This window comes from Ambystoma mexicanum, chromosome 1q (assembly GCF_040938575.1).
Source record: "Ambystoma mexicanum isolate Mex_15411 chromosome 1q, UKY_AmexF1_1, whole genome shotgun sequence".
NCBI lineage: Eukaryota > Metazoa > Chordata > Amphibia > Caudata > Ambystomatidae > Ambystoma > Ambystoma mexicanum.
In genome coordinates this window covers 1,314,418,174-1,314,434,468 of record NC_090922.1, presented here as the reverse complement: position 1 = coordinate 1,314,434,468, position 16,295 = coordinate 1,314,418,174, and the positions used below count along the sequence as shown (strand labels likewise).

At 47.2% G+C, this 16,295-nt stretch overlaps 1 protein-coding gene across 1 annotated transcript in view; it reads left to right on the top strand.

The window, feature by feature from the left end:
- The first annotated feature begins 9,237 nt into the window (after positions 1-9,237).
- The window catches only part of LOC138546897 (carnitine O-palmitoyltransferase 2, mitochondrial-like), a 135,740-nt gene continuing 128,682 nt past the window's right edge, over positions 9,238-16,295 (top strand). Inside the window, exon 1 of the mRNA XM_069642172.1 lies at positions 9,238-9,549. Within this exon, the coding sequence (XP_069498273.1) occupies positions 9,374-9,549 (176 nt within the window). The 5' untranslated portion in view covers positions 9,238-9,373. The remainder of the gene's footprint in view (positions 9,550-16,295) is intronic.

The following is a 16,295-nucleotide window of genomic DNA, read 5'->3' as shown; positions in this document are numbered from 1 at the left end:
TAGCTGTGTGTGCATAAATACATGTATTCCATTGTTATAATTGAATCGATACATGTGTTTTCTTATGTGTGTCTTTATGTTATTTGTGTCCACAGTGGTAAGATAGGAGTAACACAGTGCACATAAGGCCTGAGATACGACGAATGCAGCAGGGGGGAGGGGTATAGTGATCCATAACCCCCTAGGGGATTGTCAAAGATTGTCTGAGACTGGAGCATGCTTGCCCGGGGGGGGGGGCAAGACGATGGTTAGGGATTTGGTTTTCCAGACAGACATACCCAGCCTCTGGAACCCCAAGGCTCGGTGCTCTACACCTCCCTCCTTGCCCCTGTTATCTCTTCATTCGCATTCCTCACCATTTCTATGCTGATGACACTCAGCTCTTCCTTTCCTTCTCTTCCTTTTCTACCGACTTCCACCTTAAACTCTCTTCCTGTTTTACTGCCATTAAAAACTGGATGTCTTCCCGCTTTCTTTCCCTCAACACTGATAAGACTGAAGTCGTTTTCTTCACCTCCAACTCTCTTCCCCCTCCCTCTCCTCCACCTTTCATTCACTTTCCTCCTTCTAATCTCCCTATTTCTGTCCACGCTCGCAACTTAGGCATTCACTTTGACTCCTCTCCCTCTTTTTCCCATCATATCTCTCTCACCTCTCGTGCCTGTCGCTTCCAACTCTTTAATATTCGCAAAGTCCACCCCTCTCTCACTTTCCATGCCACTAAACTTTTAATCTTCTCTCTTATCTTCTCTCGCCTCTTCTACTGCTCCTCCTTACTCTTTGGACTACCTACTTCTCATCTCGCCCCCCTCAAATCTATCTGCCATTCTTCCGTCCGTACCCTCTGTCTCCTTACCTCCCGTGACTCTATCTCTGCTTCCCTTTCCTCCCTTGGCTGGCTTCCCTTTCACTCCCAATTTAAATTTCATTTTCTCTGCTTAGTCTTAAAATCTCTCCATGGTCTTGCTCCCCCTTATCTCTCCTCCCTCCTCTCTTTCTACACTCCCTCCCGCTCCCTTCGTTTTGCTGACCACTTCCTTCTCACTGTTCCTCCATCCCTTTGTGCCCCCTCCCGTTTCCGCTCCTTCCAGCTCCTAGCCCCCCTGCACTGGAACTCCTTACCTCTCTCAATCCGCTCTATTCCTACCATCTCCTCATTCCGCACATCCCTTAAATCTCTCCTTCTCCATCCCCCGCCATGAATCCCTTTTCCCTTCTTGCCCCCCTCCTTCCTTGATCTTTTCCCCATGATCATCTCCCTCCCCTCCCCATCCACCCCATTCTCACCCTTTGAACCGCTTCCGTTTTCCCTCCTCCTTCTCCCCCTCATCCCACCCTCTCCCTCTCAGTTCTACTGCACTACTCTCCCTCTTCCCTTCAGTTTAATTGCTCTACTTACTGTTTTGTTGGTCTGATTCATAATTGTAAATTGCTTCTACTGTTATAATGTTATATGTATATGGTTGTTAAAATGTACAGCGTTTTGGAGTAAAGCGCTATATAAACATAATAAATACAAATGCAATACAAAATACTTTCTGACGCATGGTATGGAGAAAACGGCAGCTCCTGCAAGATAAATGCACATGACTGTGGTGTGTGATCCTCCCAAGTGTATTGCCCATTTAAGATGGGAAGTGAAATGTGTAGCCCTCCCATGTGTATTGCCCTTTTAAGATGGGCCTTGACTCTGTCATTGCCCAAGCTAATAAAAGGAGCCCCTGCATGCATGTGCAACAGAACGGCTGCAGACTCCAAAGTGGAACGACTGAGTTTGTCTCTCATTTAGGCCTGCAGACCCATAGCTCTCAACCCACACGCTTTTGGCGGGTGTCACCCGCCTTTAAAACAGCTGACTCACCTGCCAAGCCTCCTGCATGCCCATGCGCATCAATAGGCTTTCACCCGCCAAAAACAAAATCAGGTGTTTTTGCAACACAAATGCATAGCTCTGAACGTTTTGTCACCACACGGCGGGTGAAAACACCCGATTTTGCTTTTAGCGGGTGAAAGCCCATTCATTTGCATGGAAGGGTAGGGAGTTTGGCGGGTGAGAGAGAAGCTTTCCGGGTGGGTGACACCGCCAAAAGCATGTGAGTTGAGAGGTATGCAAATGGTTGAGAGCTATGCAGACTCACCCCCTGTGAGCAAGGGCCTGCAGGCCGTATTGCTGTGGGGCCCTCTTGCCAGCAAGGTGGCCAGGGTTTGCATGTGCTGGGTTTAGTCTGCCTTGCCCCTCCATAAGACCTGGTGTTCCGTACTTGCCAACATTCTGTGACCAAAACCATGTAGGATTTTCAAGTTTCAAAAATAATAATTTGCATAACAGTGACATAACAGGAAAATACAAAACATACATTGTTGACACCATTGAAGCATTCTAAAATACACAACCAATCAATAGCACAACATGGAAAGCTGTTCAAATGTTAAAAATGTATAATTCTGAATGGTAAGTTAACACCAAATTTAATTACACAGAAGGTAGTCACAGAGAGCTGGTAGGCAACGTTTGCCACTGTTCTGTAGCAGCAGCCTGGGCAATACATATGCATTCCTGCAGTGCAAGTTGAAGACTGAATTACATGGAGGCTGATACCTCCCTCAGCCTGATAGCATACATGCCAACACTCCCGATTTAGGCGGGAGACTCCCGATTTTTTATTGAAAAGTCGGGCTATATTTTAGTGTCTCCCGCCTAAATTAACAATAACCCCAATGCAATCCTATGGGGAAAATACATGCTCCCGCCTGCTGTGGTGAAATCTCCCCCCCAGGGGCTCCCGAATGTTGGCATGTCTGTGATAGGCAAATGCTGAGTGATGGTTGTGGTGTCACGTGACCCGTTAGTCCGGGGCATGTGACCATAAGAAAATAAAGGAATCACCGGAACTGGCGTCAGCACGCCAGTCCGGGTTTATGCGCCTCAGCAAGTGGTCGTGTCTTTCTTTCTGTCCTGCGTCCTGCGACGCTCCCCTGCACCAGAGCAGGCCTCCGCCGAGGCCCGCTCCTGAACACTGCTGCCGCCCGCATCACCGGCGGCAGCAAACATCACACTGGCGACGAGGCCGTGGAAGAATCCACGTGAGACCGCGCCTCCCTCCCTCCTGTACGCGGAGCCGCGCGGTCATACGTGCTCCGGTCGCCGTGCCTCGCACGCAGAAGCGGAATCAATCCTTCTGCGAGGCCACGGGCAGCCGCAACCAACGCTGGCACCCCATCGGGGAAACATCCATTGAGACACCCCCGGCTGCCCACGTGTCAGCCACAACAACGTCGGCAGCTGCATCCCGAACGTTCCATGACGCCGCGTATTAACACGCGCACCAACGGATTACTGCCACTCTCCCCCAACGCTGTCAAGCATCATCCCAGGAGAGTGCACCAAACATTAATGAACGTTTGCAGATCCAACATTCTTGTGGCAGTGAGGAAACCCCGCCTCACACACACAACATGCAAGACTTCTGACTGCCTGGTGGCCACACAAACAACAGGAACCTACGTTCACCACCGAGCCATCACGCCCCAGACACCGGTGAGTGAAACAACCTCCCCATCCAGTGAGGCCGCGTGCTGACACGCTCTTCCACAAGGCCCAAGTCTACTGCAGCCCTGGTTACCTGTGCCGGGCCCCGAGACTACCCTTGATGCACCACCCTCACTGAAGTATCACGTCATCAAGAAAAAGAAAAAAAAAGACACTCTAACAACATGTCAAGCTCCGAAACCAGCCCTGTAAGAGCCAGCACAAGCTCATCCATCAGAAAGAGCCTCACCACAGACCACCCAGACCCAGCACTAACGACGCTCATGCCGCCATTTTACCACAGGGGCTGCCATCAGATGGGAAATCTGGCTACAACAATTTGAAATGCACCTTGATGCCAGGGACATCATCATAGCGAGAAAGAAGCGCACGTTTCTCCTACTCAATGTCGGGGCTGCCACCCTACACTTCTTCAACGCTACCCCTGACCACGGAGACCACAACAACTATGACGCAGCCAAAACAATTCTCACAAACATGTTCAAACCAGACCTCAACCCTGATTACGAACGCTTCCACTTTTGCATGGCCAGACAACGTGAGAAGGAAACAGTGGACAAATTTCACGCTCGCCTTCGCGAGATGGCAGTTGGCTGTGAATTCCCGGACGAAGAATTCGCAATCTGCCTCCAAATAATCAACGGCATATCCTCTGAAAAGCTGAGAAGAGCGATACTCTCGGAAAGGAGCATCCGCCTATCCCGCATTCTAGAAATGGCGCGCCTGCGCGAGCAAACTGAAGACCAGGTAGCGGTGATCGAAGCAGCGATCCAAAGGCTCCCGTTAGACAACCCTAAGCCATCAGAAGAGGTAGCAGCCATATCTACACATCAAAACACTTGCGTGAAATACGGCCTAAGAACACAGATGCCGCAAGAACGGAATAAATCTGCAAATGGTGCGGTGGCCCATGGCACAAAGGAGAATCCTGCCCGGCATGGGGATCCACGTGCAGGAAATGCAACCGTCTCAATCACTATGCAGCAGTCTGCATGAACCCGCCAAACCGAAGCGACAGCACGACCACCACCCGAGCGACGGAAGAAGTTTGCACCGAGAGAGTATTCACACCAACAAGACCGGAAAGGAAAAGCCAGAGCTGTCGACCACTCTCAAAGGTCCCCAAACACGAGTGGCAGCGACGACAGCGATGATAGTGTGTCCCCTGAGAGAAAAGAGAGACGGAAGAAAAGAGGCAAACGGATACACCGAGTACACCTTATATCGGCCGTCGAACCACACCGGTCACGACAAAGGAAGAGACCATCGTGTACCGTCATCGCCAACGGCGAACCACTGAAAGTAGTCATTGACACTGGCGCAACAGTGAATGTAATGCCAGCGACAGCATTCAGCAAGCTTTGCCCGAAACCCACGCTCCACAAGAAGAAAGTCAGATTATAAGCGTATGGATGCAAGAAACCCCTACCTGTACAAGGGTCCTTCAAGTCTGACTTCGCCCACAATAACACTAGCTGCAGGGCGCGCATCTATGTAGTGGATGCTGGCTGTGAAACGCTGCTCAGCTGCAAGACTGCAGAGAAACTAAAACTAATTCATTTTGCATTTAACCTCCAACACAACGAACTTGACGATCTAATATAGTGACACAAGAAACTGTTCCAAGGCATCGGGTGTCTAAAAGGCCGCACAATCAAACTTCACATAGACCCCACGATAGAGCCGAAAGCAGTACGGCACTGGCGGATACCATTTCATCTGCGAGGAGCCGTAGAAGAACTAACCAAACTTGAAGAAGCAGGGATAATCGAAAAAACATCAGGTCCCACCCCGTGGGTGTCACCAATGGTGGTGGCCCAAAAACCGAAACAGCCCAACGCCATGAGAATCTGCATAGATATGAGGCTCCCCAACGCGGCGATCAGAAGAGAACGCCACATCACCCCAACGATAGACGAGCTCATTGTAGATCTCACTGGAGCAACAATCTTCAGCAAACTAGACCTAAGATCGGGCTATCACCAGCTCAAACTGGCCAGAGACTCAAGGTACATCACCACATTCTCATCTCACCTTGGGCTAATGAGGTACAAGTGACTTAACTTTGGAATATCGTCAGCTGCCGAGGTTTTCCAGCACGAAATCCGCAAGTTCATCACGGGCCTAGATGTCACCACGAATATCAGCGACGACATTCTCGTGTACGCCTCAAACGAGAAAGAGCACCAAAAACGCCTAGCAGCAGTCTTGAGCAGGCTAGAAACAGCAGGCCTGACGCTGAATGCAGAGAAATGTGAATTCGCGAAAGAAGAACTATGTTTCTTTGGATATATCTTCAGTGCCAAAGGCGTATCCCCTGATCCATCAAAGGTAGACGACATTAAGAACACCAAAGCACCTCAATCAGCCATGGAGGTGAGAAATTTTATGGGGATGGCGACATACTGTGCGCGCTTCATTCCAGACCTTGCTAACATCGCAAGCCCACTACGTGAACTGACCAAAAAGGACCAGAAATGGGAGTGGACATCGATCCACCAACAAGCTTTCCAGCAGATCAAGGACACATTGTCAGCGTTCACAACCATGGCCTTCTTCAACGTAGACAGGCACACTGAACTACTAGTAGATGCCAGCCCCTTAGGCCTAGGAGCTGTCCTAACTCAAACGGACAACGAGGGTAACGTGTTCCCTATTGCGTTTGCCAGTCGGGCACTCACCAAACCAGAGCAAAACTATGCTCACATTGAGAAGGAAGCCCTTGCCAACCTGTGGGGATGTCGTCACTTCAAAGTATACCAGCTCGGAAAACAAGCAAAAGTCTAGTCCGATCATAAGCCATTGGTCCCTATATTCCGAGGCTCTGCTCCCCATTCCCCAGCATGCATTGAGAAATGGATGCTGCAGCTACAGCCCTATAACATAGAGGTCGACTACCGCCCAGGGACAGACAACCCAGCAGACTACTTGTCCCGCCACCCGAGACCTGCCACCAGGGGAGAACAACATCACTCGAAAGAAACGGACGAACACGTATGCCACGTGGTCGCCTGCGCCCGACCACGCGCACTCACCATACAGGAAATAGCCGGTGAGACAGAAGCAGACACTATCCTGCAACACACTACAACTGCCATCTAATCAGGCAACTGGAAGACCTACCTCACATCCATGGCTCAATGCACCACATCAGCCCAAACCAAACTCCGGGCACTGTTCGGGATACGACACGAAATCTCTGTTGCTCCCGAAGGAGTACGCCTCAAGGGCCACTGCATCGTGCTACCCGAGTCATTAGAGGAGAGAGCCCTACGGCTAGCCCACAGCGGCCACCAAGGCATCATCAAGACCACTGCATACCTCAAATCTAGAATGTGGATGCCCAATATGCAACAAAGGGTAATGGAGCTGGTGGAATCATGTGCCGCGTGCCAAGCCTCCAGGAGACGGGAGAACCTGCAACCAATCAGCAGCGCTCCGAGAAGCAGCAAGCGGTGGGATGCAGTTAGCATGGATCACTGCACTATCGCAGGCGAAGGATACCTACTCGTAGTGATTGACGAGTTCAGCAGATATCCTGAGGTAAAGCACGTCGCATCCACAAACGCAGAGACCACGATCCTCACGCTGGAGAAGATATTCGCGACACACGGAATTCTGAGAAAGGTGAAGAGCGACAACGGCCCATCATTCACCAGCCAAGAACTGCGTAAATTCTTCAAAGAAGTAAACGTCAAGCACCAGTGCATCACTCCCAGATGGCCCCAAGCGAATGGCGACGCAGAAAGATTTATGGGGTCGCTGAACAAAATCATTTGCATCGCCAAAGGAAAAGGACACCCATGGCTGAAAGCTGTCTATCGATTCCTAAGAACACACAGGCAAACCCCTTATTCATCCACCGGGGTCAGCCCTGCCGCCCTCATGCTCGGAGTACCGATACAGGCAGAGCTCCCCATACACCCTTGATGGGTAGCCCCCGAACCGGACATCCCAGCCATAGAAGAAATGCGACTGAGGCGGAACGAACAAGAAAGCATTGCCCGGCGAGCCCGCCACAGAGAACTAAGACCAGGTGACACAGTAATTGTCAGAAACCGAGAAACACCCAAGAAGATGTCCCTTAACTTCGAGCCGCAACCGTGGACAGTCAGCGCAACGAACCACAGCATGGTCACTGCCACACGAGGAAGCGAGACCGTGACAAGAAACGTGTCGCATTTCAGGAGAGTACCAGCTGAATTGTGGGAAGAGCAACTAGTATCTCCAAGGAGCGAGGCAACAGCACCAGAGCCAAACACTGTCAAGAGCTCGCGCCATAACACCCACCTCCGGAACACCGCTCCAGCAAGAGGACCCAGCCATGCCTGCAGACCCGAGAACAGACACACCGGAGAGAAGCAGCACTCGGTACCTTCTAAGAGAAAGACCCAGACCGTCGTCCCGTCTTCAAGAATACGTGGTGGACGGAATATACAGAAAACCCCGCCAAGACAGACTCTGAGACAGTGGAGCAAATAATATCTTGCTAAAATCACTTTATGTTAAACAGTTGGTTAAACACCTCCAAGTTGGGGAGGAATGTGGTGTCACGTGACCCGTTAGTCCTGGGCACGTGACCATAAGAAAATAAAGGAATCACCGGAACTGACGTCAGCGCGCCAGTCCGGGTTTATGCGCCTCAGCAAGTGGTCGTGTCTTTCTTTCTGTCCTGTGTCCTGCGACGCTCCCCTGCACCAGAGCAGGTCTCCGCCGAGGCCCGCTCCTGAACACTGCTGCCGCCCGCATCACCGGCGGCAGCGAACATCACAATGGTGTTCTGCCACTTGCCTTCACTGGTGGTTCACCTAAGGGTAATGGATTGCATAGCTCTCAACCATTTGTGTCACAAAGGCGGGTGAAAACACCCGATTTTATTTTTGGCGGGTGAGAGGCCCATTGAAATGAATGGGCATGCAGGAGGCTTGGCGGGTGAGTCAGCTGTTTAGAAGGCGGGTGACACCCGCCAAAAGCGTGTGAGTTGAGAGCTATGGGATTGGTCTGAGCCCAATCAAAGTAACCACCTACTATCGCACTGCACAGATAAATTAATGTGTTGCATGCTTTGTCCTGCAGCCTGACTTAGAGTCACATAAATCAACTGCCACAGTAAAAATCCACAGTAAAAAGCAGTAGGATCTGCCACCCAAATCTGCCACTGTAAGAAGCAGTAGCCTACTGCCTAAATCTGCAGGGTTGTCAATTATGGTGTTCCCTGACAACCCCCTGAGGCATTGGTCCTCCAAGGTGCTTTGGTCCCATAGCACCAACAGGGCCGGCTCAAGTGGCCAGACCGGCCCCCACAACAATGACATGTACTTATTTTTACTTCGTTTAAAAAAAATGTTGAGGACATTTTTCTCATCTTGTAAAAAGAAAATTAAATATTTATATGACACCCAACATGTATAATTTTCACTACGCTACTTAATTCCTGTTATTGAAAATTAATAATCTAAAAGTGTATATTTTGTAACTCTTTCACTGTATTTTTTTGTGTTTTTTGCTTGATTCATCGGAACATTCTTCAGTTCGAAATGGCCTCCAGATTTTCGAAAGGCTGTCTGTCTGAAACTTTAACGAGTACGTTGACAGACTCTGTCCTTTTTCTCTGTCGATTGCTACTGTCTTTGATTCAGAGGAGAGAACACTCCAGGATAAGGACACACACATCGGGGCTGTAGTCCTACCTTTATGTCGAAGGTTGCTCAGTGCTGGGGGAAGGAGGAAGGAAAGAGGGTCACAGTGCTGCTTCTACATAAGGATTGTACACAGAGTACTTGATTCGTACTTAGCGCTTGTTTTGTTTTCTGCTAGGCAATCATGGCTAAGTTGTTGCTTGTAACATCACTAAATAAAAGTCCCTCCCTCCTCCTGCTGTCCCGGACTCCATCAGCCCCTAAACTGTGCCCCCGCAGGAGATGCAGCAGCAGGGCAGACCCAGAGTACTTGTGCAGGAGCATTGTTCCCACTATGCATTACCAGAAAAGTTTACCCAGGTAAGAATTACCTTTTGAAATGCCTTTGTATAGTGTGCAGAATAACTGTGGGATGTGTATTTATGTTTTACCTAAAAAAAAAATGTCATACTAATGGTGCTGAAATAAGTTGTTTCCCAAGAATATACGTATATTATTATTGGGTTTCTTTAAGTTGCGACAGTTCACCGCCATAGTGGTCTCAAAACACATGCCCTTGTCCTAGTTGAGGAGCATACATGGGTTATGTGATTTTCTGTAATAAATATATACATGGGTAACGAGGAACTGTGGCATTGTCGAGTCAGAGTTTAGTGACAGCTTCCACTTTGTCATACCACACAGTGTGTACATTTCAACAGTTTTTTTTAATGTCGATCTCCCTGTGCAGTATTTCGCAATATCGTAGGGTGCATTGGTTCATGAAATAAACTTTGGTCAGTGGAGGACTGATTACGCGGAGTTATGCAAAGCAATGTAGGTGAAAGGTGATGATAACTATTACACGCTCATAGATCGAGTGGCTGCCGTGCAAAATGGCACTTGAAATATTGGAGGTCAACACTCGTTTTTCCAGAAACACTTTACACATCCTTTTCGGGCTAAAGCCTCCGAAAATATGCATCCTGTTTATGCATCTCATGCATGAAATATGCAAGAAAGATCAAGAAAGATCAGCTGCATTCTTGGGCTATCTCATACCATAGCCGAACTGCATTCCATGTGTGCCAACCAGGGGTGTACCTAGGTCCTAGGCTAACAGTCAGGGACGTCATTTCACCAAAATGCCAGGGGTAGCGGAAGTGACATCACACGACCCTTGACGACATCACCGGAAGTGATGTCATTTGACCCCACCCCCAAGTGATATTGCAGAAGCGATGAAACACGACCTTTCACCCGTTGACTAAACAGGAAGTGGCATTGTATTGTATACACTATAATAAATATGGTTGTTATCACTATAATGTGATGTACATTTCATACAAGAATGGATCGCCAAATGTATCGTTAAGATCAGTGTGAATAGGCCCATATTTCCAAATTACTGTGAATGCAAGCAGACGTCCAAGACCAAATGATACTGATGTGTTATTATATAGCACTTACGCTTAAGTGCTTTATATAGAAAAAAATATGCACCCAATATCACCCAACATGTGTTGGTACTCATTTATCGCCCTCAGAAGGATGAAAGGCTGAGTTGAGGCGTTTAAGATCAGACTAAATCAGTGACTCACCCCCTGAAGTGTGCATGAAATACACCTTTAAGGAGACTAGCAATTATTGTATAGAATTCCAGAAAGACATATTATTTGGTATTCCTATTCTTTCTTATTTAGGGTCAGTGCTGAAAGTGTTAGATTTGTGACACTCCTGTTCTTATTTTCTTCTTTTTTTTTAAGGGGCCTAAAAAAGAAAGCCACCCACTCCAGAACTAAAGAGCCACATGGTGGTGGCCACAGCCCAGAAGTGTGCATTTAAAAAAAAAAGTTTTAACTTTTTAAATTTTTTTTACAGAGGTCGCAAGGAAGACCTCAGAGATCCCAGTTGTGACCTCTGGCGACCCCTAAATGATGTCCCTGCTAACAGTTCGGTGGGGGTGTTAATCCTTCAAATCTTAGGATAGGCACTAAATTCAGAGACTGGGGGGAGGGGCAAACATACTTGTGTCAGGACATCTAACTCCTTTACACAACGAACCACGGAACGCTTATCCAATGAGAGTAGTCTAGTACAGCTTCAATGTTACACACGGTTAACTCTCTTCTTTACGTCTGAAACCACACACTTAAGGACTGCTATGAGAATGAGCTGTCTCTAGCCCCCCCCCCTTCAAATCACTCCCCTGGCATTCAAGTTCTAACCCCACATCACAATTTCAATTTCTTAAAAAGGTATGCATATGAATGCAGATGCTAACAAATAAATGATTTATGTTAGTAATTGCAGGGCCATTGTTGACAGCAAAACCCAGGCGCCATTTAACTCTGTGTCCTGTTCTGTCCGGCCACAGCTTTGAAGGTCAGCCAGGTCTAGTCAACATAGACCATAGATCAAAGTTATTCATTAAAGTATTAATTGTCTTTCTGACCCTCGTTTCCTTCAAAGTCTGCCAACTCTGCATTCCAATATTGGTGCCAAAACAAGGCAAACAGCATGTGATTGATTGACGTCTGACTGAATCAAATTTCAAGTGAATCACTTACAAGTAAACCAGTCTACTGAACCGTTGGTTGGAATGACAGTTTTCAGTGTGCCAGTGTCCCATGGACCAGCCTCAGATAAAAAGGAACGTATACTGCGTGATGGAGGATGACGATATAATTGGAGCCGGGGTAAGTAGGGAGAGAGAGACATATGGAAAGTGATACAATGGATAGTAAGACACAAAGAGCAAGGCACACATACAAATTGAGACAAATGGAGAACTACATGACTGGACGGGGAGGCAGGGTACATTTCATAGAAATTAGTCAAGGAGACCCGCAGGCCCCCCGACACGAGCAAGGGTGCACCTTAATGGATCTGAGACCCAGCACAATTAAAGCCGAAATTGGTGAGTACTTGACAATTCCTTTTTTTGCATTTAAACACCACATATTTACAACCGTATAGGGAAATGGGCGATTTTGACCAAGATTTCTACTTGGCCACCAAGTGGGCAGGCAAGAACCGAGGTTCAGATCGGGCAACCCTTTCTGTTTGCTGACTACCTTGATACCTAAATATACAAAGTGACTCGTATGATGAAAACCTGGCCCGCATTTGTGGGATTGGCTGGAAGATGATTAGAGCCAACGAGCTACTTGCGTGGTGCAGCTGGTCATGCAGTCATACCCCCTGTATGCCTGTCTAGGGCCAGATGGGTCTGTGTCCCTTTTGTGTGATGATAGTGGGCAGGCCCCACCCACTGAACTTCAATGAGGGGGGGGGTCAAGACGCGCCGGTGAAGGCAACATCCCCATGGCAAAGGGATGCTACAAGAAGAAAGATCTAGTGAGTGGGTGGGATGGTGAGTGCAGCAGGCCCACCTAGGTAGAGGCCACTGCGAAAAGAAACGTGGTTGGCAGTGCCACCAGTAAATACAAAGTATGTGGGCTGTGTTGCAGTGAAAGGGGTGCACCATGTGGTGTACAGGGCACTGCACGTCTGGGAGCCTTCCCCGGGCCCTGAGGTAGCAGCAGTGTTGTGGGTGTGCTAGGGCTGGGTGATGTGGACCAAAAGTCATATCTCAAAATTTTTGGGCTGAATGATGATATATTCACTATATATCTCAATATGTTTTATGTGGGTTAAATGCTCAGTTGTAAGCCGGCAACTACAAGTGAGATGTCACAACCGCTTTTAAAAAAATGTTGTAACGTACTACATACCCGTAGGCCTCAGAGCGCACACAAAACACAGACTAAACGGACAACAAACAAAATGATGGGTACAGAAAATGATGTAGAACAAAACAATTAGTCTGAGCTAAGGTAGTAGTTTTGCCCATTTGAAATCCAGCGGGAGCTTGTTCCAGGCAGAGGGGGCTTGAACATGAAACATAGTGCCTCAGAAGCTTGTAAGCTTGTACCTCGGTTGAACTAGTTAGAGAGGGGCATAGGATCGTAAAGAACGACCTGGTGGAAGAGACTTCAGGCGATCTGCCAGATCCTGCAGGCATCACCGTTACAACGCTTGAAGGTAAGTGATAGTAGTTTGTGTGTGACGCAGTGTTTAATCGGAAGCCAGTGGAGTTCCCTCCTGGCTTCCTTGACCTGGTCTCTCCTAGACAGGCCATGAACTGCACGAAGAGCACCATTGAAGTGCCCGAATATTAGCTTTCGAGTTACCTAATAGGAGTCTGTTACAATAGTCTAGGCGCAAGTTAATCAAAGCGGTGGCTAATAAGGATCTGGATTTGTTTTGGTGAAATATAGGGGCGAATATAGTTGAACAATTTAGTGACATAACCACATGAAGTTCGAACATGGGCGACCTGAGGCTTATTGGAAAGTCAGGAGTACAAAATGCCACCCAAGGTCTTAACCTTCTTGGTAACTTTAATTTTATTTCCTGCAATAAAAAAACGGTTGTAATCTAGCCCACGTTCTGACCTGCCGCAGTAATCAGAAGTTGTTTTCTCGGCATTCAATGCCCGGTAATTTGTAATCATCCATTCATGAATGGACTCATGAATTGAATTGATTGCATCCACATCCTGCCTATAACATCCAGATAGTGGGTGTCATCTGCATTTTAGTGTACTGGACACCCAGGTCATCTAGAAGAGCAAGGAGGGGCATAATATAAATATTGAACAATGTGGGGGATATATAAGATCCCTGAGGAACCCCACAGGTAACCAATGTGGGAGTTGGACTCGCATTGTCCAAAGCTACCCTGGCATTCCGAAGAAAGACGAAATCCACTGGGAAGCTAAACTGGAACAATATGACTGCTCGCCTAACCTAGCCACCAGCAAGGAATGGTCAGTTAAGTCAAAGGCAGCCAAAAGGTCGAGCAGTATAAGGAGGGCAGGCTGGCCTTTATCTATGATGCTGACAAGATTGGATTTCAAGTCCAGCATCAGAGTCTCCGTACTATGCCTGGGTCTAAAACCTGATTGTCGGTGATTGAGTGTATTGTTGCTCTATAAATTCCTGAAGCTGTACATAAGCAACATGGTCCAGAATCTTAGTTAAAAAAGGGACATTTGTTATGGGACGATAATGTTTTGCTATGGTGGGATCCAGGCCTCCTTGAGAACCAAAGGTATGTCTGCTTCAGTAAAAGAAGATTAACAAGTTTGGTCACCCATGCAGGAAGAATATGCACACAGGCCTTAAAAATGCCAGGACCGTTGTCCCTGTGGCATGAGGTAGGTTTCATTCCTGCAACAATTTCACAAATCTGAGCCTCTGAACAAAGTTTAAACTCAAATGAGGAGTGTACACGTTCCTTGTTAGAGAAGGATGATGTAAGTGGTTTCAACACAGCACTCCACCTAAGTCAATGCCTGGTATGGGATGCCCAATTGAAACCCTTATTTATATAGTTTTATGTCAAAGGTTCTTTTATTTCTGGATGATGTACCCTTATATCACACCCCTCTCTATGAATTCCCCCTGGTCTCACTGAATCACGAAATAGCTATTTTTATATGGAGTGAAATTGAGCCAAGTGCAAATTCGCGACAACTTTTCAGTGCGCGAAAATGCGATTACGGAAAAACTATAAGGAGTAGGAATGCTGAGGATGTTAGCTTCAAAATTACATTTACATTTCGTTCCTAGCACGTACGGTTCAGAAGTTACAGAGGTTTTAGTAAAGGTAGATTTTCTCAAGAGTCAACATTTCAAAATGAAAGATGCGCTTTGGAAGATTAGGAACAAACATTTCTTAACACGAGAGTCTATGGAGCTGCAAACTACAAGGACAGCACAGCCACCGATCCAGAGGCACCTCCGGATGGTTTCTATCTGCACGAGACGCTTGCCTTTCTCCAGCAAATATATTAGCGACAAGATGATTATTACTACCATTAACACAGAATTATATGGATTAGAGAAGGATTCAGGATGGACACAAGAGATTCTACAATGCAATCTGGATATGTTGGAATGGGTTGGATAGGATTACTATAAACTAAGAGATTTGCTATGGACAGTTCTATGCTAAATACTCACAACTATGGTTTGGAATGGAATATGCCCGTCAAGATCTGGTCAAAGGTTTGGACTGGACTTCACTCGCCACCGGACAGGTCTCAGGCGCTTGGTTCTGCTCTCAGCAAGGCACTCTAGTCTGCACAGCCTCTTGGACTGAATCTGACGGGTTGGTTCTGGGTACAGCTCTGCTCTACTGATCTGGATCTCGGGGTTCTAGCAAGGGTTCTTGGCCAGAAGCAGCAAAACAGCTCAGCCAGGCTGTTGGATCAGTTAGGCCCCTTGGAAGTTTAGGGGTTAAATCAGGTTGCAAGATTTTAAAGGCCCGCTGAGAAGGGTTCAGCTTTTTGGGTTGGGCCTCTGCTTCAGGGGTCTGGAGTCTGGATATGGGTTCTGGAGTCTGGATCTTCCTTCAGAGTGCTTCGCCAGTTGATCAGTGATGGGTGAATGTGTGTCTTGCCTGTCCTTAGCAGTCCCTATTTATCCATTTTGCAAAGGGGTGGGGAGGCTGATTATGCTATGCCCAACCATCTAAGAATCTGATAGTTCAGAGAATTCCCTCTCCCCTGATTTGAGAAGGAAACAGTGTGTCCTGATGTGTCAGAGTGACACTGTGTTTATGGACCAGAGAAAAAAACTCCCCTTTGTGTCTAACCAGAAAATCTATTTTGCATAAAAATCATATTTCCAATATCCCCAACTTGTTAATATTACATCTACACATCATAGATTAATTAAGGCACATCTCTGTTCAAATCTCATCTTCATAAGAGTTTTGGTTCCCAAATGACCATTTTTTACGCTTTTGGTTGGGTTCTCAATGTTAAATCTATACAAATGTTTCCCCATGCATGCACATACCCTCTGGACATATTCCTGTAAATGTTCATATTTTTAACATAATCACAACTGCTACAAAGTCCACATTCTGATAGTTCAGTCTCTGAACATCGCAAAAATTCCTGAGTAGTTTCTACTTGTGAGCAATCTTTTCATTTTAATAATCTCTAAATTCCATATTTTTGCCAGTGCGGTATAATTTTTTATAAGTCTTTTCCAAAACAATATTTTCTGTGCTCTCTGAATACACACAATGGTTTGTCTCCGCCTCCAAGG